At 38.9% G+C, this 23,140-nt stretch overlaps 1 protein-coding gene across 1 annotated transcript in view; it reads left to right on the top strand.

Moving 5' to 3' along the window:
• The first annotated feature begins 2,257 nt into the window (after positions 1-2,257).
• Positions 2,258-23,140, top strand: part of LOC135472418 (uncharacterized) — a 28,448-nt gene continuing 7,565 nt past the window's right edge. Inside the window, 12 exon segments of the mRNA XM_064751916.1 lie at positions 2,258-2,506; positions 5,231-5,548; positions 5,950-6,079; positions 7,292-7,425; positions 9,449-9,602; positions 11,733-11,887; positions 12,317-12,470; positions 12,728-12,858; positions 20,428-20,551; positions 20,764-20,927; positions 22,334-22,457; positions 22,666-22,799. Coding sequence (XP_064607986.1) covers positions 5,295-5,548; positions 5,950-6,079; positions 7,292-7,425; positions 9,449-9,602; positions 11,733-11,887; positions 12,317-12,470; positions 12,728-12,858; positions 20,428-20,551; positions 20,764-20,927; positions 22,334-22,457; positions 22,666-22,799 — 1,658 coding nt within the window. The 5' untranslated portion in view covers positions 2,258-2,506; positions 5,231-5,294.

Here is a 23,140-nt window from a genome sequence, read left to right as displayed (position 1 = left end):
GTCTTTAGAGTGCATGTACTTGTAATGTGTCTCCTTGTCACAGGACGGATTTCCACCGCTCTTATCTAGTGCTGCTTCACTTACACGACTTAGCGAAAGCAAGTAAGCTGCCCCACCTGAGTCATTATATTAATACGGGTCAGTGTAATGATTGCACTATCCCCTTAATGATGAACGCCAAGCGAGAAAGCTACAACCCACTCTTTTAAGGTCTTAGGTGTGACAAATCCCAGGGCTGATACTGTATCTACCGCCTCGAAGCTGACGCTCTACCAGGTGATCCATCGAGGTAGGTTTAAATGACCCAGGAGCCTCTCACTAATGCGGTTGCCGTGAGTTCAAGTCCAAATCCGGCTGGCTTCCTTTCCTGCCGTACGAAAAATAAATATCATCATTTATTGAAATCAATAAATGAATTAGCCATATCGATAAATACCAATATTTATTGATATCGATAATTCCGCCTTTTTAGCCCACTGATAATTACCGCTCCTTCCTTCGTAATTTTTTAACCGGGAGTTGAAATTTTGGCGGAACGGGCTGTTTACATGGATAGAGTTAAAATAAAGTTTTCAGAAAAACCGCGCAAACCGGTGGAAACCCACGACCATTAGCAGGTTGCTGAGAGACTTTCTCACGAATGCTCACGGATGCTCGTAAATACCAGCGTAAGCTGAAGGCGTTTCCCTTTTCATGAATCATTTAACTGAAAGTAAATTTACAACTTCCTCGAACCAATTTTACTTAAACAGACTTACCGATGTCCAGGTGAGATTTCACAAAACAACGAAAGTTAATTTAAAATATGCGACAACTTAAATTTCAAAACTTATTAGCAAGACTTTCAAGAAGACATCAAAATGAAGACAAAAATGAGTTACTGGCTATTTTTCATTTCGACAATATGGTTTATTTAATTTAATATTTTGCAAACCCAATTTTCTTTCGCCACATGGCGATATACAACAGTTGTCCATAAGAGGCTTGCACAGAACCAATGATCTGGTGTAGATCTGAAGTGATGGCAAATTGCTGTTTTCGCTTTATTAACATATTTATAGAAAACAGTTAAAGAGAAACAAATTTATTTGTTGGCTAGTCTGATTGATGAGGCTTTGAACATTAATGCTGTCATATCACGATGTTGTGTTCCTTGCAGCACGTTGGCGATACAACGAACGTCTCCGCTGTGCATCGATCACTTCATGTGGTTTCCTGCGGTAGGCTGACCTCCAACCTAACGTAGTGCACAAATATAGCCCATTCTTCTCAACATGTGTGTACAGAGACTAGATTCTAATAGACTCCAAGAGAATGTCGTGATATGTATATGTATATGTAAATTCGACCATCAGCATGAAAAGACACCTAGGCTTGATCCATATCTTAAGGCATAATATTTAGATCGTGTCATTCTCAGACGCATCGTAATGGCTGGCTATATAGTCTAAGGCGTGCCTGCTTGAAGACCACAACTGTCTGTATCCAGCTCCCGAGTGTATTCGGTTTGTCAGGTGCAATGCTGTAGTCAGGAGCCTGAGTCAGCCTCATAACGGATAGAACCTCTAATATTCATTTATTTATTTATTTATTTGATTGGTGTTTTACGCCGTACTCAAGAATATTTCACTTATACGTGGGTGGAAACCGGGCAGAGCCCAGGGGAAACCCACGACCATCTGCAGACCTTCCCACGTAGGGCCGGAGAGGAAGCCAGCATGAGCTGGACTTGAACTCACAGCGACCACATTGGTGAGAGACTCCTGGGTCATTACGGAAGCTCTAATCAAGTAAATGGATAAATGAATGAATCTGACTAATAAAGTAACTGATTGGTCAGTAGACCTAACCATAAACGTGCAAAGTGCACACTGCAGCGTGTACCAAACCGGTAAAAGATGAGCTACATGGTCCACAACACAAAATATTATAATCCCTAGGTGTTGTGGTGGAGAGTGCATGGTGACTACATGGAGGTCAGAGTGGGACAGGGTAGGCATAGCGCTATACAACCGCCTGTTCTGACTGCATGCACAAATCGCCACGCCATCACAATGTACCGTAGTGTGACGCTGTGTACATAGGCCGTCGTTATCAGGTCAGCAAAGCACGGTACACAGATCAGCCAGCACTACCTGCCTATTCGCAGCATTGATTGATTCAACGCGAACATGTCACCAACGCGACCGGTAAACATATCCATTGACAGACTTGTCATTAAGATTTCACCTGATCTATGTCAAGGTACGGGAGGGGTTTTGTACGTGACAATCGATTCACATGTGGAAGTCACTTCTGAAGGAAAAAATCCAGTGCACCAGTGAAATTGTAACAAGTCAGTAGAGTGTTAACCGGAGGCGATACGGTTCTGAGCTAGACGTCCGGGAATGAGTACATTCCGGATGTGGTGACGTATACGTGTTCACAGCGGTGACGGCAAGAAGGTTGCATTTCAGAGTTTGTAACAGTATCAGAAACACGTGCTGTACTCCTCTGTAATGCGAAGGTAAGTGGGAAACAAATTTGGATCTATCTGATTCAGTTCGTGTTATAAACATATAAGGTTGATGTGAAATCAAACAGCTAACGGTGGTGTGACAGGGAATGTAGTACAGTCAAACACCTAACGTCACCCGTAATGTTACTGTGGACAAACGAGTAATGTCGGCACACTGTGTATGTGAATTTATTTGATTTTTCAAAGCGGCTTTAAGTCAGGGGATTTGCCAAGGTCGGTGGTTATGAAGGGTACTACGGTTTCCTCTAGTTATAAACCTGATAGTCATATGGGTGAAATATTCTTGAGTAAGGCGTTGAACACCATTCAATCAATCAATATTTGTTTGATTAGCGTTAAACAACATACTCAAGAATGTTGAATCACTTTCATGGCAGCGGTTAGTTTTACAGGCCGAGGAAATTAGACAGAGCCTCGGGGCAGTGGGTGGTGGTGGGTGGTGGGGGGTTTGGGGTGGATGGGATGGGGGGAGGTGAACACGTATACGTCTTGAGTTGATTTCAGTAACTGGTGTCAAAGTTGTGGTTGATTTGGTATTAGAGGTTGATAAGTGATCCGCATGACACCCGGCTCTCTCATTATCCCACTTCCTTATCCAGAGAATGAAAATAAAACTGGGTTATTTGAACGACGACAATACGGCATTGATAACATGCACCAGAGACATCCCTATCAAATTCCCTATAAAGCTCATATGAAATATACAAGCCAAGGTAAACAGTGTGTACGACCGTTACAGATGAATTGCTTTTTTGTAGAACGTGTATAACGTACATATGTTAACGTGCAATACTGAAAGGTGGAAAAGGGACGCGTTTCGGCAACAATTAAACAGACTTTGTACCCCGAAGACTGTAGGAGTTAGAAGGCTGTTCGGACAGCCACGAAAATATAACATTTTCTATACCACAAGAAGTAGTTGTACTGCGAATGGGTAAATCATCACGTCATATATTAACAGGAACCGGGACAAGGAAAACACGTTAGAAAATATTATTGGCTTCATGGAAAAATTATACTGACACACGTCCTGTGAATCTCTGAGCCTAAATCAATGATACGGTGGAGTACTCACAAAGATTAGCTCCATAGAAGACTCTGTCATATCTCTAAACATAATACTCGCTGACTTTACTCTCTTATATCGGCCATCGCGTACATTGTCTGAAATGCAGCACTACCTGCATAGAGATACCTGTACATTTATAACCTTAGGTATACCGTGTCTCCTTAAACCAACAATGACCTTATTAACTGCTTGCTTTCTCTGAAGCAATTCCCTGTACAGTGCCAAGCTTTGCCTGGCAACGAAGACTCGATGTCAAGTATGCAGGGATTAGGATAAGGTCATTGGGTGAAACCGGGCTGCTCATACGAACAAACATCCACAACCACAACGAGGCCATCGCCGGCTGTCATAACATTCAACAAAAGGATCCACTCTTTATTGACTGTTAGAGCAGTGGTCAGTGAAGCACTCTAGTTCCTGTTATCTCTCTACCTACATCCGTCATGTCACGAACACTGTATAAATTCAAAACACTTACTGGTTACACTGGACTATTTATTTATTCGATTGGTGTTTTATGCGTGCGCAAGAACATGTCACTTATACGACGGCGGCCTGCAATATGGTGGGAGGAAACCGTGCAGAGCCCACGGGAAATCCACGACCATCCACTGGTTGCCCCAGACCTTCCCACGTTTGTCTGGAGAGGAGTCCAGCTCACGCTGGACTTCAACTCACATCGACTGCTTTGGTGAGAGGCTCCTGGTCTACTGACGTATTCGTTGCAATATACGCGTCCTGAATACTTCATCATACTTCATTGCCGTCTTTATAAGTTTCACAATTTGTTTTACAACCAGTGCAACATTATTATGTCTAAATACTGATAGAACGGTCAGCATCTTTTGTAGTATGTTTCGTAACTGTGTGTAATTTTGCTTAACCGACATTGGTGAAAGGCTCCTTTGTTTATTTTGAACAAACTCTAAATAGTTTACACCTACAATTCAAACGTAAGAGGCCTCCGTAATAAATAAATAAATCAATAAAATCAAACGTAACCGAGATATATTTATTTGTGTTGGGCTTGGAAACCAGAAAAAATTGAAACCAGAAAAAGATTTGATGAATTCGTATTGTTGCAACTTCTGCCCGACGTCAATGCGAACTGTTATTTACGTTTTATTTGCTTGCGCCCTTGTGGCAGGGCAAATCCATGCCGCCAAAGTGCTGCTACCACTGAAGTATTATGTCGAAGACAACAGATATGACACCCCACCCAGTTACATTATACGGACACTGGGCCAACCAGCACTGTTTCCTTGCTGTAACTTCTCAGAACTGAGTCCCAAGCGATGCAGCAAGTACCATTTTTAAAGTGTTTAGTATGACCCGACCCGGGTTTGATCCCGGATCTCTCGATTTGAGAATTCTAGACCAACGAAGCGGCCGCCCTCAGATATTAAACGCATTATGTTTGTCAAATCCATATTATTTAGAGCAATTTAAAAAATGTTCACGAATGACTGCAATATCAGCTTTATGGTGTACAATATAAACTGGGATAGCGTCAAAACTGCATGGAATTTTCTTATCTGGATTTCCTGTTCCGCCTTAATATTTCCTTCATTACTGATATAATAACAGTCTCTGAGCACACAGCTAACCACTACAATTAGCCATCTGTTGTATGTCTGTTTCAGCCACCCGCACTCTGTACTGAAATAAGACTCGCATACATCAGCGTGTTTGATCACAAACAACGAGATGTCCGATCCGGCTCCGAGCGCTCTGCTGTTCATCTCAAAATGGGATTATCACAACGCTTCGGCCGCAGATGAAAAAAAGTTTCGGGAACAGGCCTCGGACTTTCCACACCGTCATGAATGGCAGGAAGAAGACCTAAAGGCGGCATTCAAACATCTGCAGTCTGTTGTCTGCTCCTCCAACTTCCCAGTATACGACACCGGCCCGGCGGCCTTGGCGAAAAAGGCACTTGAATGGATCTTACAACACATCAAGTAAGCCCAAGCTTTAAACAAACTTGAAGCCTACAAACATAGCTGTCAAAATAACTTAGCATTTAGATAACTTTATTCATTATATTTGCAGATATGGATTTTACGACCAGTTTTCTTGTAATTTTCATAGCGGATATAGATGACTTAATATTAATCTGTTTTGACTAAATATTAATCTATTTCGACTAAATATCTGACAGTGCAGAATGAGGGCATATCGTAAAAAAAAAAATCCGATTGCTAAATTGTCCGGCTACACAATTAGTCTTCAGATTTTGTTAAATGTTAAAGCTTACTTATTTCGTAAGTCTCCAGATTTTGGTAATGTTAAAACACCCTTATTTCCGTATGTAATTCAACAGCTTGTTACTGTAACATAAGATAACGGTATTGTTAACCAGAGAAGATGACGCCTTTCATGATGAGTACGCCTCATTCCTAATAGCGTGTACAGCAGCTGGCCCCAGCCTAGCACAGATTGACCTGATGTACACAGTGGCCTGCAGGCGGAGTTTCCAGGGCTATCTAAAGGTAGGCCACAAGTAAGTAGACATGCAGGATTTTCATAACTCACTAATTAAACACAAAATTGGTACCGTTATTTGTCACGTAATTACGCGGTATATTTTCAGTTTCACGTGAAAGCAGGGGACTATATACCTTTAATATTATGCTATTTAATTAGTTTGCTATATTATGAGTAAAGAAAGGCTGTGCCTGAGTGGTTAAGGTGGTTATCTTCTATTCGCTAGGTCACACAAAGTTCGTGTTCAAACCAAACCTTGGACAGCGAATTTGTAATTGTTTCTAAAACCTTGGTGACAATAATCGGTCCCCGACGCTCACGTAGCCGTTTTAAACAGTCTATAACATTCATTTAAGGGACATAAGAAAGAATTTCAGAATTTTTGAGTTGGTTGAGATAAATACAAAAATGCGTTGCACTGACTCCTAAATAAACCTCTTGGGCCTATATTTTCTGAATAATGTCAATTAAGACAATTATAAGGGGTAATCCGTCACTGGTCTAAGCTGTCCACCAGACGCCATAAAAATGCAAATGAGAATGCGCAAAGATTCCCACACTGCCTCGTGGATCGCACATGTAGACAATGTTACGTGGTAGGCCGCATAATTACAACTCATTGCTGTGTCTGACATTGAAGTTCCCTGAACATCTCTTGTCATTAGACAACAAGGGGAGGTAGTCCAGTCCAAAAAGCCAATCTTCGGCCATGTTTCTACATATAGCGACGGTGATGGAGGGAAATCCCGGATAAAACTGAATATTCGATTGTTCACTCAAAATCAGATACATGTCAGAAGACGTCTGGAATCCCATCTTTATGCAGATGACGTCTAAAGTAACAGTATATTATGTCACCGTCGGCAATATGTCCCCTTTAAAATCCACAAGTTTGTCTTGCACATATATGGTGCGCATATCTGCAGGCCTACGTCACAGGTAGGAAAGTGTGGCAGTAACTTGCCAATAGTCGATGGTTTACATTGTATACTTGTTATATTCTAAAGTATTGCGGTATACAATGGTCTTATGGATGAATAAATAAAGAAATAAATTAACTGATATTTTATGAACATTTGAATAAAAAAACGGCAGTCAAGTTTACTGCTGAATAAAACTTTACAGAGCTGGATGGAACCTCTCTACCTCTTTCAATCCAGAGTGCATGCTCTGTCAGTTGTTGCTAAACATGGTGTCTAGTTCCTCATTTACTTCAGAGTCTGAGTGGTACAAAACTGATTAGTTTACTGACTGGGATACAGAAGAAGTTTGTCAACAGCGAGACCCTCCCGAAAGACTACTGCGAGAAATTAACCAGCGTGCTGAGATCACACGTGATTCAGGCACTTTCGTAAGTCCAGTCAGAAATTAACTACCATATAGTTATCATACAGCCCAAGAACAAATTAACTACCATGTAGTTATCGTATTGTCCAATAACAAATTAACTACCATATAGTTATCATACAGTCCAATAACAAATTAACTACCATGTAGTTATCGTATCGTCTAGTAACAAATTAACTACCATATAGTTATCGTACAGTCCAATAACAAATTAACTACCATATAGTTATCGTATTGTCCAATAACAAATTAACTACCATGTAGTTATCGTACAGTCCAATAACAAATTAACTACCATGTAGTTATCATACAGTCCAATAACAAATTAACTACCATGTAGTTATCATACAGTCCAATAACAAATTAACTACCATGTAGTTATCGTATTGTCCAATAACAAATTAACTACCATATAGTTATCATACAGTCCAATAACAAATTAACTACCATGTAGTTATCGTATCGTCTAGTAACAAATTAACTACCATATAGTTATCGTACAGTCCAATAACAAATTAACTACCATATAGTTATCGTATTGTCCAATAACAAATTAACTACCATGTAGTTATCGTACAGTCCAATAACAAATTAACTACCATGTAGTTATCATACAGTCCAATAACAAATTAACTACCATGTAGTTATCATACAGTCCAATAACAAATTAACTACCTCGTAGTTATCGTATTGTCCAATAACAAATTAACTACCATGTAGTTATCGTACAGTCCAATAACAAATTAACTACCATATAGTTATCGTATTGTCCAATAACAAATTAACTACCATGTAGTTATCATACAGTCCAATAACAAATTAACTACCATGTAGTTATCGTATCGTCTAGTAACAAATTAACTACCATGTAGTTATCATACAGTCCAATAACAAATTAACTACCATGTAGTTATCGTACAGTCCAATAACAAATTAACTACCATATAGTTATCGTACTGTCCAATAACAAATTAACTACCATGTAGTTATCGTACAGTCCAATAACAAATTAACTACCATGTAGTTATCGTACAGTCCAATAACAAATTAACTACCATATAGTTATCGTACAGTCCAATAACAAATTAACTACCATATAGCTATCGTACAGTCTAGTAACAAAGTCGCTGTGGGTTCAAGTCCGGTTCATGCTGGCTTCCTCTCCGGCCGGAAGTGAGAAGGTCTTCAGCAACCTACGGATGATCGTGGGTTTCCCGCGAGCTCTGCCCCTTTTCCGCCAACCATAATGCTGGCCGCCGTCGTATAAGTGCAATATTGTTGAGTACGGCGTAAAACGCCAATCAAATAAATAAATAATGAAATAATTAAATGAATAAATAAATAAATAAATAAATAAATAACAAATAAACTACCTAGTAGTTATTGCATAGACCAATAACAAATGAACTACCTAGTATTTAAGATACAGTCAAGTGAGAAAGTAACTACGGTGCGCAGAACATCCATTAGGCGTAATCGTACATGTATGTCCAAATTATCCACCGTACTAAAAACATTTTTAGATGCTACTGAAAATACTTTGAGAAATTACCTTTGCCGTGGTGAGGACGCACATTTTCCAGGCGTTATCACAGATCAGTGAGAAATTAACCTGCGTGTGGAGAAGACAAATTATTCAGATGTTCTTATAAGCGTGATTTGTATCATAGGTGTAGTGTGAATGTTGTCAGTTTGCTGAGAGAATATGAGAAGATGTCTTATTTAGATGTTCTTTTCAGCGTGATTTGGATCATAGGTGTAGTGTGAATGTTGTCAGTTTGCTGAGAGAATATGAGAAGATGTCTTATTTAGATGTTCTCATAAGCGTGATTTGGATCATAGGTGTAGTGTGAATGTTGTCAGTTTGCTGAGAAAATATGAGAAGATGTCTTATTTAGATGTTATCATTGAAATATAATATGGTCATTAACAAATAATAAACTCTGACTGGAACAGAGCGGCATAACAGAACCAAACTTTTCACGAGATTAATGTTTCTCTATATCTGTTGTTGTATCACAATTTAGGAAGGAGCAATGTTCGCAGCACCGCGGTGCATTCGTGAAGCTGCTCATGTTTTACCAGAGCCAGGTGTCCGACGCGGATGAATACATGGCCAAACTTTACTACACAAATCTGTGTAACGCCATTGAGAACCTGATGGGGAGAGAAAAATGGAAGGTATGTTCAGAGAATCAGACGGAGCGAGTTAGTTAGGGCCACGAGAAAGGATGTATGTATTTATGTAGGTATGATTGGCGTTTTACGTCGTACGTAACAATTTTTCAGCCATATCACGACGATGAGTCATTAGATGTATATAAATATTGTGTGTCTTCTTGTGGCAGAGCGAGTCCATGTCGCCAAAGTGCTGCCCTCACTGGAGTAGCATGCCGGAGACATCAGACATGACACCCCATCCAGTCACATTATACTGATAACAGGGCAACCAGTCACCAGTCAAGTTTCCTTGCACTAACCTCTCTGAGCGCCAAGCAAGGCAGCAGCAAGTATCATTTTAAAAAAACTATGACCCGACCGGGATTTGATCGTGGGTATTCCGACTTCGAGGCCGAGGCTCTAACCATTAAGCCACCAAAGCGGTCTCGAGAAAGGATGTGCTCACCCGCTGGAATTCTGACAGAGAGTGTGATTCACTTAGAAAATTCTTGGATTGTAACAGTCATAGCTGATATGCCTTTAATATGTGTTGTTATGGTATTTACAATCTCTTCCGCGGGCTTTGCCCGGTTTCCTTCCATCATAATTCTGGCTAAAATCACATAGGTGAAATTTTCTTTAATACTACGTAAAACGCCAGTCAAATAAATAAAAACATAAATACGCAAGATTTGTGTGCCTTTATAAGGGGATCACATCTAAAGTTAAAGCGGGCCGTCTGTGGCGCAGTTGGTTAGCGCGCTAGCGTAGCGTAATGACCCACAAGCCTCTCATCAATGCGGTCGCAAGTAACCTGCAGATGGCTTGGGGTTTTCCCCCGAGGCTCTGTCCGGTTTCCTCCCACCATAATGCTGGGCGCCGTCGTATAAGTGAAATATTCTTGAGTACGGCGTAAAACACCTATCAATCAAGTAAAATTAAAGCCTGTAACTTGATAATGACTATGGACGTAGGCTGCGACAGTTGATCAGGGTTCTACCTTAATGTAGGTAAAACCAAATTTATCATAGTGAGCCCTAATAAAAGGGTATCAAGAGTTAATCTCTTAACATAAATGGCGTTAATGTTGACAAAGTTGACAACTATAAATTTTATTTTAAGGAGTTTATTTTAATAGTAAGCTAAACTAGAAATCTGACATAAATGAATAAATGTGTAAAGAAAATATCTGGAAATCTTGGCGTCATCAGTAATATTAAATCTTGTCTGAATAAAAATAGATTGATTGTTTTGTATTATTCTCTTATATTCCCATACCTGTCAAACAGCAACATCTTATGGGGTAACACATATATTCCACATCTTGCTCCCCATCATATCCTTCAGATACGTGCAGTTAGAATTATTAACCAATCAATTCCACTTGAACATGCAGGTCCAATATTTAAATATCTGAAAATACTAACGCTGATCCAGATAAATATGTACCGAATCCTGCTTTTAGTGCATAAGCACTTCCACCATTCATTTTAACTGCCAGTTCATTATCAAAAATCTTTTTTATCATGCTGTTTGATGTTCATAGATGCAATACTAGAGATTGCAGAACAAATCTTTATTGTTCTTTCTACTCATCAAATTTATCATTTCATTCTGCATGAATTAGAAGTGTGTGGAATAATCTTCCCCCAAGTCTCAAAAATGTAAAATCTATTTTTTTATTTAAGCGCGAAATTAAAGCTTTTCTAATTAAAAATACATATATATACCAGAATGTTGTGAGTGGTATAGGAATACTTATACCATTGGGGGACTTACAACATTTTGTTATATTTCATCTTGTCATTAAACCCCATATTTAACTAGCGGTCAGCATGTGAATGCGTTTAGTTTCACCTTGATATGTTCATATACTCTTTGTGATATCAATTTTCTTTACTGATCATTTCAATAAATTATATAAAACATGTATCAATCGGTGGGTACGCCCCCAAAGTCCCGTCAAATATTTGATTACAACTTATGTTATACATTGATTTTGTACTTATATTTAAATATCCAGAATGCATCTAAATCATATTAAGTATATATTTTGTTGAAATAAATGAAATGAAATGAAAATGATATGTAATCAAATGGCGCCTGTGGACTGATTTTTTCTGAAAAGAAGGTTGTATCATTGTTTTACAGGATTTAGAAAGTGTGGTACCGGACCCAAAGCCATTTTGTTTTCAAGAGCAACTACAGGCCTTTGGGAAGTTCTTTAAGGCCGGTAAATATCCAGCCTTTGAAAAACAGGGAGACATCTTCAGATATTGTTTACGCAACATACTAGAGCCAATAATGTGAGTTGAAATCCTACATATCAGTTGTACTGAAAATCCATGGACATTGACCTGTAAACGAACTCATGTGTGCTGAAGGGAGACTGAAGACAAGTTACGGCCCTGTTTACTGTAGCTAGAGGGCGCTTACCATCCTGAAGGGCTCAAGCACGATGTTCTCGCTCCGTTGTTGGGTACAGTGGTCTTCAGGGGCAAAAATAAGGGGTCCAGTTTGTAAAGCGAAATCAGTAATATATAGACATGAACATCAAAACTAGCTTTACTTCATCTCGATGCCTTTACTGACAACACCTTTCCGAAGAATATATATATATATATATTTCCGTACCCTATCACTGCAGGATTACTGCTACTGAACTACTGTTTATCATCTCTGTCTGACAGGTGCTAAACCGTTGACAATGTTTCATTTCTTTTATTTTACCGCAGACAAAACAAGACATATTTCAATCTTCATCTGGATGAGGTCATGAAGCTGTTCTGTATCGTCGCTAAACTGCCAGTGGGTGAGAGTCAAGAGAAAGTAATGGATCCGTTCTCGTCTTTCATCAACGGACTGAGGAACAACAAGCAGCTGGTAGAGGTGCGTAACCAGTATTACACAGTCTTTTGTGTGTTGTAACCTACTGATGACTGGAGGAGCGGTCAGTGGCCGAGTGTTTAACCCTGGTGTTTGTCTTTCAATGACTAGGCTTTCTAATTTTTTCTAAATTAGAAGCCTGTTTTTTCTAGAAATTAATTCTGGTGATCAAAATATATTTAGGCCGTCTATTTGTGAATGACATTTTTGTTACTACAACTTACTTAACTTTGCCTTGATGTTCAACGTCTTTCTTACAGAAAAAACACGAACTGTTCAAGAAATACGCCCCAATGCTGACAAACCTCATTTTGGATATTCCCCACCCGGATTGCTTGGGAGGCGTGATCAAAGATCTGCTCGAGTATTTCCTCAAGCCAGCTGGAGCAAGGTATACTTGAATATCCCTAAACCTAGTTATATACATTACTACTATATTTGTATAAAATGTAATGGTATCAAATTATTGGATTTAAAGTGTGTTTGCTAAGGACTCCTTCGTCCTCATATGACAGAAATATTGTTAAGAAGACGTTAAACCCTAAGAACTCACCCTCTCACTCACTCACTTAAATTGTGTCCTTAATATTGACTTGATATGTCTTCAACCTGGTATTCCAAGATTCAAGACATTTTGTTCTTTTTTATATGAATGACTGTGGTACAGCCCTTAGAGTTTGTTCTTCGTGATGGTTCTAATGTAAGCTGTAACAAATTACGGATGGACCTGATAGAGTCTGCTTCAAAATCTGTTAGTTATAGTGATTTTAATGTGGTCTGTTACATATTTGTTACTTATGAATAGTTTCGATATATTCTGCTATATGTTAGTTACTGTAGTATAGTGATAAGTCCAGTACAGATGCCTTACTGGTGAATGGTTCCGATATATTCTGCTATATGTCAGTTACTGTAGTATAGTGATAAGTCCAGTACAGATGCCTTACTGGTGAATGGTTCCGATATATTCTGCTATATGTTAGTTACTGTAGTATAGTGATAAGTCCAGTACAGATGCCTTACTGGTGAATGGTTCCGATGTATTCTGAAATATGTTAGTTACTGTAGTATAGTGATAAGTCCAGTACAGATGCCTTACTGGTGAATGGTTCCGATGTATTCTGCTATATGTCAGTTACTGTAGTATAGTGATAAGTCCAGTACAGATCCCTTACTGGTGAATGGTTCCGATATATTCTGCTATATGTTAGTTACTGTAGTATAGTGATAAGTCCAGTACAGATGCCTTACTGGTGAATGGTTCCGATGTATTCAGCTATGTGTAAGTTACTGTAGTATAGTGATAAGTCCAGTACAGATGCCTTACTGGTGAATGGTTCCGATTTATTCAGCTATGTGTAAGTTACTGTAGTATAGTGATAAGTCCAGTACAGATGCCTTACTGGTGAATGGTTCCGATATATTCTGCTATATGTTAGTTGCTGTAGTATAGTGATAAGTCCAGTACAGATGCCTTACTGGTGAATGGTTCCGATGCATTCAGCTATGTGTAAGTTACTGTAGTATAGTGATAAGTCCAGTACAGATCCCTTACTGGTGAATGGTTCCGATTTATTCAGCTATGTGTAAGTTACTGTAGTATAGTGATAAGTCCAGTACAGATCCCTTACTGGTGAATGGTTCCGATATATTCTGCTATATGTTAGTTACTGTAGTATAGTGATAAGTCCAGTACAGATGCCTTACTGGTGAATGGTTCCGATGTATTCAGCTATGTGTAAGTTACTGTAGTATAGTGATAAGTCCAGTACAGATGCCTTACTGGTGAATGGTTCCGATTTATTCAGCTATGTGTAAGTTACTGTAGTATAGTGATAAGTCCAGTACAGATGCCTTACTGGTGAATGGTTCCGATGTATTCTGCTATGTGTTAGTTACTATGGTATAGTGATAAGTCCAGTACAGATGCCTTACTGGTGAATGGTTCCGATGTATTCAGCTATGTGTAAGTTACTGTAGTATAGTGATAAGTCCAGTACAGATCCCTTACTGGTGAATGGTTCCGATTTATTCAGCTATGTGTAAGTTACTGTAGTATAGTGATAAGTCCAGTACAGATGCCTTACTGGTGAATGGTTCCGATGTATTCTGCTATATGTTAGTTACTGTAGTATAGTGATAAGTCCAGTACAGATGCCTTACTGGTGAATGGTTCCGATATATTCTGCTATATGTCAGTTACTGTAGTATAGTGATAAGTCCAGTACAGATGCCTTACTGGTGAATGGTTCCGATGTATTCTGCTATATGTCAGTTAAAATGGTATAGTGATAAGTCCAGTACAGATGCCTTACTGGTGAATGGTTCCGATGTATTCAGCTATGTGTAAGTTACTGTAGTATAGTGATAAGTCCAATTCAGATGCCTTACTGGTGAATGGTTCCGATATATTCAGCTATGTGTAAGTTACTGTAGTATAGTGATAAGTCCAGTACAGATGCCTTACTGGTGAATGGTTCCGATATATTCTGCTATATGTTAGTTACTGTAGTATAGTGATAAGTCCAGTACAGATGCCTTACTGGTGAATGGTTCCGATGTATTCTGCTATATGTCAGTTACTGTAGTATAGTGATAAGTCCAGTACAGATGCCTTACTGGTGAATGGTTCCGATGTATTCTGCTATATGTCAGTTACTGTAGTATAGTGATAAGTCCAGTACAGATCCCTTACTGGTGAATGGTTCCGATGTATTCTGCTATATGTTAGTTACTGTAGTATAGTGATAAGTCCAGTACAGATGCCTTACTGGTGAATGGTTCCGATGTATTCAGCTATGTGTAAGTTACTGTAGTATAGTGATAAGTCCAATTCAGATGCCTTACTGCTGAATGGTTCCGATGTATTCAGCTATGTGTAAGTTACTGTAGTATAGTGATAAGTCCAGTACAGATGCCTTACTGGTGAATGGTTCCGATATATTCTGCTATATGTTAGTTACTGTAGTATAGTGATTAGTCCAGTACAGATGCCTTACTGGTGAATGGTTCCGATGTATTCTGCTATATGTCAGTTACTGTAGTATAGTGATAAGTCCAGTACAGATGCCTTACTGGTGAATGGTTCCGATGTATTCAGCTATGTGTAAGTTACTGTAGTATAGTGATAAGTCCAGTACAGATGCCTTACTGGTGAATGGTTCCGATTTATTCAGCTATGTGTAAGTTACTGTAGTATAGTGATAAGTCCAGTACAGATGCCTTACTGGTGAATGGTTCCGATATATTCTGCTATATGTTAGTTACTGTAGTATAGTGATAAGTCCAGTACAGATGCCTTACTGGTGAATGGTTCCGATGTATTCAGCTATGTGTAAGTTACTGTAGTATAGTGATAAGTCCAGTACAGATCCCTTACTGGTGAATGGTTCCGATTTATTCAGCTATGTGTAAGTTACTGTAGTATAGTGATAAGTCCAGTACAGATCCCTTACTGGTGAATGGTTCCGATATATTCTGCTATATGTTAGTTACTGTAGTATAGTGATAAGTCCAGTACAGATGCCTTACTGGTGAATGGTTCCGATGTATTCAGCTATGTGTAAGTTACTGTAGTATAGTGATAAGTCCAGTACAGATGCCTTACTGGTGAATGGTTCCGATGTATTCAGCTATGTGTAAGTTACTGTAGTATAGTGATAAGTCCAATTCAGATGCCTTACTGCTGAATGGTTCCGATGTATTCAGCTATGTGTAAGTTACTGTAGTATAGTGATAAGTCCAGTACAGATGCCTTACTGGTGAATGGTTCCGATATATTCTGCTATATGTTAGTTACTGTAGTATAGTGATAAGTCCAGTACAGATGCCTTACTGGTGAATGGTTCCGATGTATTCTGCTATATGTCAGTTACTGTAGTATAGTGATAAGTCCAGTACAGATGCCTTACTGGTGAATGGTTCCGATATATTCTGCTATATGTTAGTTACTGTAGTATAGTGATAAGTCCAGTACAGATGCCTTACTGGTGAATGGTTCCGATGTATTCAGCTATGTGTAAGTTACTGTAGTATAGTGATAAGTCCAGTACAGATGCCTTACTGGTGAATGGTTCCGATTTATTCAGCTATGTGTGAGTTACTGTAGTATAGTGATAAGTCCAGTACAGATGCCTTACTGGTGAATGGTTCCGATATATTCTGCTATATGTTAGTTACTGTAGTATAGTGATAAGTCCAGTACAGATGCCTTACTGGTGAATGGTTCCGATGTATTCAGCTATGTGTAAGTTACTGTAGTATAGTGATAAGTCCAGTACAGATCCCTTACTGGTGAATGGTTCCGATTTATTCAGCTATGTGTAAGTTACTGTAGTATAGTGATAAGTCCAGTACAGATCCCTTACTGGTGAATGGTTCCGATATATTCTGCTATATGTTAGTTACTGTAGTATAGTGATAAGTCCAGTACAGATGCCTTACTGGTGAATGGTTCCGATGTATTCAGCTATGTGTAAGTTACTGTAGTATAGTGATAAGTCCAGTACAGATGCCTTACTGGTGAATGGTTCCGATTTATTCAGCTATGTGTAAGTTACTGTAGTATAGTGATAAGTCCAGTACAGATGCCTTACTGGTGAATGGTTCCGATGTATTCTGCTATGTGTTAGTTACTGTAGTATAGTGATAAGTCCAGTACAGATGCCTTACTGGTGAATGGTTCCGATGTATTCAGCTATGTGTAAGTTACTGTAGTATAGTGATAAGTCCAGTACAGATCCCTTACTGGTGAATGGTTCCGATTTATTCAGCTATGTGTAAGTTACTGTAGTATAGTGATAAGTCCAGTACAGATGCCTTACTGGTGAATGGTTCCGATGTATTCTGCTATATGTTAGTTACTGTAGTATAGTGATAAGTCCAGTACAGATGCCTTACTGGTGAATGGTTCCGATGTATTCTGCTATATGTCAGTTACTGTAGTATAGTGATAAGTCCAGTACAGGTCCCTTACTGGTGAATGGTTCCGATATATTCTGCTATATGTCAGTTACTGTAGTATAGTGATAAGTCCAGTACAGATGCCTTACTGGTGAATGGTTCCGATGTATTCAGCTATGTGTCAGTTACTGTAGTATAGTGATAAGTCCAATTCAGATGCCTTACTGGTGAATGGTTCCGATATATTCAGCTATGTGTAAGTTACTGTAGTATAGTGATAAGTCCAATTCAGATGCCTTACTGGTGAATGGTTCCGATATATTCTGCTATATGTTAGTTACTGTAGTATAGTGATAAGTCCAGTACAGATGCCTTACTGGTGAATGGTTCCGATGTATTCTGCTATATGTCAGTTACTGTAGTATAGTGATAAGTCCAGTACAGATGCCTTACTGGTGAATGGTTCCGATGTATTCTGCTATATGTCAGTTACTGTAGTATAGTGATAAGTCCAGTACAGATGCCTTACTGGTGAATGGTTCCGATGTATTCTGCTATATGTCAGTTACTGTAGTATAGTGATAAGTCCAGTACAGATGCCTTACTGGTGAATGGTTCCGATGTATTCAGCTATGTGTAAGTTACTGTAGTATAGTGATAAGTCCAATTCAGATGCCTTACTGGTGAATGGTTCCGATGTATTCAGCTATGTGTAAGTTACTGTAGTATAGTGATAAGTCCAGTACAGATGCCTTACTGGTGAATGGTTCCGATATATTCTGCTATGTGTTAGTTACTGTAGTATAGTGATAAGTCCAGTACAGATGCCTTACTGGTGAATGGTTCCGATGTATTCAGCTATGTGTAAGTTACTGTAGTATAGTGATAAGTCCAGTACAGATCCCTTACTGGTGAATGGTTCCGATTTATTCAGCTATGTGTAAGTTACTGTAGTATAGTGATAAGTCCAGTACAGATCCCTTACTGGTGAATGGTTCCGATTTATTCAGCTATGTGTAAGTTACTGTAGTATAGTGATAAGTCCAGTACAGATGCCTTACTGGTGAATGGTTCCGATATATTCTGCTATATGTCAGTTACTGTAGTATAGTGATAAGTCCAGTACAGATGCCTTACTGGTGAATGGTTCCGATGTATTCTGCTATATGTCAGTTACTGTAGTATAGTGATAAGTCCAGTACAGATGCCTTACTGGTGAATGGTTCCGATGTATTCTGCTATATGTTAGTTACTGTAGTATAGTGATAAGTCCAGTACAGATGCCTTACTGGTGAATGGTTCCGATGTATTCAGCTATATGTCAGTTACTGTAGTATAGTGATAAGTCCAGTACAGATGCCTTACTGGTGAATGGTTCCGATGTATTCTGCTATATGTTAGTTACTGTAGTATAGTGATAAGTCCAGTACAGATGCCTTACTGGTGAATGGTTCCGATGTATTCTGCTATATGTTAGTTACTGTAGTATAGTGATAAGTCCAGTACAGATGCCTTACTGGTGAATGGTTCCCATGTATTCTGCAATATGTTAGTTACTGTAGTATAGTGATAAGTCCAATAAAGATCCCTTACTTGTGAATGGTTTCAATATGGCCTTTACAGATATGGGCGGTAGATTTGTTTCTTTACTTATGATTGGGATGTAGGCTAATTACTTGTCATATTGGTCGTCGTGTTTTCTATGCGTGATGTCCCAGACAGGAAGAATATGAATCTTGTTCAAATTTACAAATAGGTACCCAGCGAAGGAGACATCGCTAACTAGTTGACTAGTACTCACAAGTAGACAAATGCCTGTTTGCAATTTTAAACTTTCATAACTGTTGAAATCTTGAAAGTAATCTTCTCATCGCATAGCGACTGTAGTATTAGGCCCCTAATATTGCCTAATAAATTGTGAATTATAACACGCACAATTCCACATGCTAAGAAGTTCTTCCATACATATTTTTAGCTCGCCTGTATAAAGTACAGGCGTAACTTATATCATACCCCGCGCGTCGACGTCGGCGTCTAATAATAGAGAAAGCAATATTAAACAAAATGTACTGCAAGTGGCTGAATTACTTACTTAGTGTATTGTGTATAAGAATTAATGTTAAACAAAATGTTAGGGGTGGTTTCTCAAAAAGTACTGATCGGCCGATAGCATAGTTGATGGAGCGTCCACTTCGAGAGGCGATAGATTCAGGGTCGAGTCAGGGTCATTCATTGGATAGTGCAACAACTGGTTGACTTGTATCAGTATAATGGCTCGGGCGGGGCAGCTTACTTGCCTCTGGTAACTCGTCTCAGTGAAGCAGCACTAGATAAGAGAGCGGTGGAAATCCGTCCTGAAACGAGGAGGCACATTACAAGCACTCTTAGGATTCTTTCGTCGTTATATGACTAAAAAAATTGTTAAGTACGACGTTAAACCTGAAGCATTCACTCACTCACTCACTCACTCATTCACTCAAAAAGTACTGCATGTATTTAGATCATGTTTTGCACACCTGTAATGCACACTATCACGAGGGGGATATTCCATCGTTGATCCGAAGTGTGCATATTCAGTACCGTAAATCACTGAATTCCTGACTTAGTGTATTATGTATGAGAATCAATGTTAAACAAAATGTTAGGGGTGGTGTCTCCAAAAGCACTGCAGGTATTGAGCTCAGGGTTTTCTCACATGTAGAGCACGCTAGCAAGAGGTCGATATTCGATCATTGATTGGATATGTGCATATTAAATACTGTTAATCCAAATTTTAGGGTTTGTATCTGAAAAATTATTGTACTTGTATCGACTTGAGGTTTTACATGCATAGAAAGCATAATGACGCAAGGGGAATGTTCCATCGCTGATGCTCTGTGAACATATTAGTTACTCTAAATTACCAAATTCACGATTCTTTATGCATAGAGCTGAAGTTTTGCATTCATGTGTCTCATACAGGCGAGCTCTTTCTTAGGCTTCCTACCAATCCTAAGTGAACTTTTGAAGTCTTAGATGTTAAATTTAAAAGCCTGCATTTCTGTACAAACAATTACAGCGATGCCAGTCACACTAAACTGTGGGTGAACTTCTTAGCCGCCATGATTACCCAAGGTGATGTCCGCTTTATTCAGTCCAGCCAGAGGTTCGTGAGGGACCACAAGAAAATATTAAAGTGGAAGGTAAATCATCCTGAGTCATTTAAGGTCTCCATGTATGTCTGTATTCATGATACCAAATATAAAGGGTTCAGTGAACAAACATTTAATATTACAGCCAATAACAAACTTTGCAGTTCTGTGAGCAATGGCTCTATGGCACTGGTTGACTACATAGACTAACAATTTGAGCTAAATGGAATGAGTGCAAGTGAATTAAATTCTTGTTAATGTAGGACAACGTAGATGGCGCTCGTGTGATCCTGGCTAATATAGGATCTGTCAAGTTCAAGGAGGTTGATGAAAACTCTACGGGCAGGAGGGGTCGTGACAATTCCGATCCAGACTCCGTGGGACGTGCATTAGGAGACTTTGGTGAAGAACTCCTGAAGCAGCTAAAGTAAGTGTCTGAATTAATGTTTCTAAGTTTTGACCACTTGAGGGAAGTGTGGGATCACCCGATTAATGTTCAGTGCCGTACTGTTGAAATATTAGTTGATTTACACTATTGCATGAAATCAGCAGATTACCGGCTACACTAATTTTTTGAAGACACAGACTGAGACTTAAGGTATCTTTATTATCCACCGCGGTCCTTTCCAGTATCAAATATAGAGTAATCGCTTGTGACGTAAAAACTAGGGTATAGCCACTTGCGATCGACAATTTTGCAGCCTTGTTAACTTTGGCCAAAAGGGTATTACACAAACACTTTCAATGAAATCTAGCCACCCCTTTAACGTATTGCAGATACGACAGTTCAGATTTTCCTTCATTTCGTAAAGGCAAAGACCACTCTAAAATGAAGTATGTATGAGATGGAAGACCATTAAAAACCGTCCTGGAACATAACTGGATTTCGTTTTTTTACAATGTTATTAACTTAGTAAAAAGCATTTTAATATTTTATTCTAAGGTGGCATTTTCGGACCACAATGGGACCAGTGACGTCACATACGGTTTTGGCTACTTAATACACAGGAACTGTTACATTTCATCATTCAAAACACATATACATATAGATCTGTGAATGCATTCGCTGACTTGACCTTGAAACGAATTATTTCAGGCAAATAGTATAGATGCGACATAACTGATACTTTCTGGGTCAAAACAGACCACTGTAAAATCTGATCTTTGAACACAATTTTACTCGGTTAAAAAAAATTTCCTGGACAGTTTTAATTGTCTTTCATCTGATATATACTTCATTTTAGAGTGGTTTTTGCATTTTACGTTAACAAGGAGCTATGTGTTAACTGTATATGTTTCTTATTCTTCTGAATTATTCTCGTCACCGCAGCCACCTGTTATTGTAACAGATAATCTGACACCTGAGTAACTGTCTCACCGAATACCTTTGTCCATCTGAAATAAAAAAAGCAATGTGACATTGGTAACAGTTATCAGGCGAACATTTGACATCTCTTTCAATCATGTCATCTCGACTAGCATTAGTGCGCGCAGGTTTTGGTTTCCTTAGATGCTATTATTCGCATCTCTTGCATATATTTCCGTAAGGCTCTAGGAGATGTAAACAATGAGGGTCTATTTTCAAGTTTTATAAGGTTCTGGAGGCATATACATAAGGAAGCTAATTGGTTATTTTCAGGTATTAAAATGTTCTAGGGGAATATATAGAAGAAAGTTCACTAGCTATTTCAGTTTTTATACCGTTGTGGGCGAGGTACGTAAGGAGGTTTCTATTAGGCTCTAGGCGATGTACATAAGGAAGTTTTGTGGATATTTTCACGTTTTATAAGACTGTATGACATATTCAGAAGGATGTATATTTTCCATTTTCAGGTTCTATAAGGTTCTGGGTGATGTGCAGAAGGAACTCCTGACCTTACTGAAGGACATATTGGAGGAGGGGGACAGGAACAAGTTAAGCATAGCCAAGGAATGTTCAGAGTTTATTGAACTTAAGGTAACTTTGCTAGATGTTTCGAGCAACTTTAAAAAACAGAATTTAACTCTTTTCCCGGAAGTTGTTAAAATGCCGTAGAATAAGTTGGAGATAAGTTTCTTATGGATTCAAACATGGTCATGCCTCTGGTAGACGCATTTGATCGACAGTTTAAATCTCTAGGCCCATTAGGCCACTCTTGTTAATTTTCATTTTTGCTGCTTCTCAGGACGATTTGAGCCTGGCTCTGCCCTTGATAGACACATTTGACCGGCAGTTTAAACGAGAAGACTATCCATGGGATCATTGGGCAACTGTTGGAATCTGCATGGACGTGCTAAATAAAGTTATCCAAGCTCACAAGTAAGCCATGTTCTTTTCATTAGCAGTAATTTAAACACAAAGCTTCTTCGTTGGTTTTATCGTGTTTGTAAACACTCCCTACACTGGAATTTTCTACTAATATGAGGACAGAGGAACACAAGATGGCGGGACACTATCGCAAGTATTGTCCGCCATCTACATTCACGCAATCCACCTTGTTGGTAAAGGACTAGCGCGTAAAGAATAATTCTTCTTAGGTCCTTCCACGACACGTGCTTATCTTTCTGTTTCTTCTCATTTAACGATGTTGCTGTGACGATTTATAAAAATGCATGACCCAGTTACGAAAGTGTATGGCATGACGCAAGAGGTGTACTTCA

This window comes from Liolophura sinensis, chromosome 8 (assembly GCF_032854445.1).
Source record: "Liolophura sinensis isolate JHLJ2023 chromosome 8, CUHK_Ljap_v2, whole genome shotgun sequence".
NCBI lineage: Eukaryota > Metazoa > Mollusca > Polyplacophora > Chitonida > Chitonidae > Liolophura > Liolophura sinensis.
This window is presented reverse-complemented; position numbering and strand designations above follow the sequence as displayed.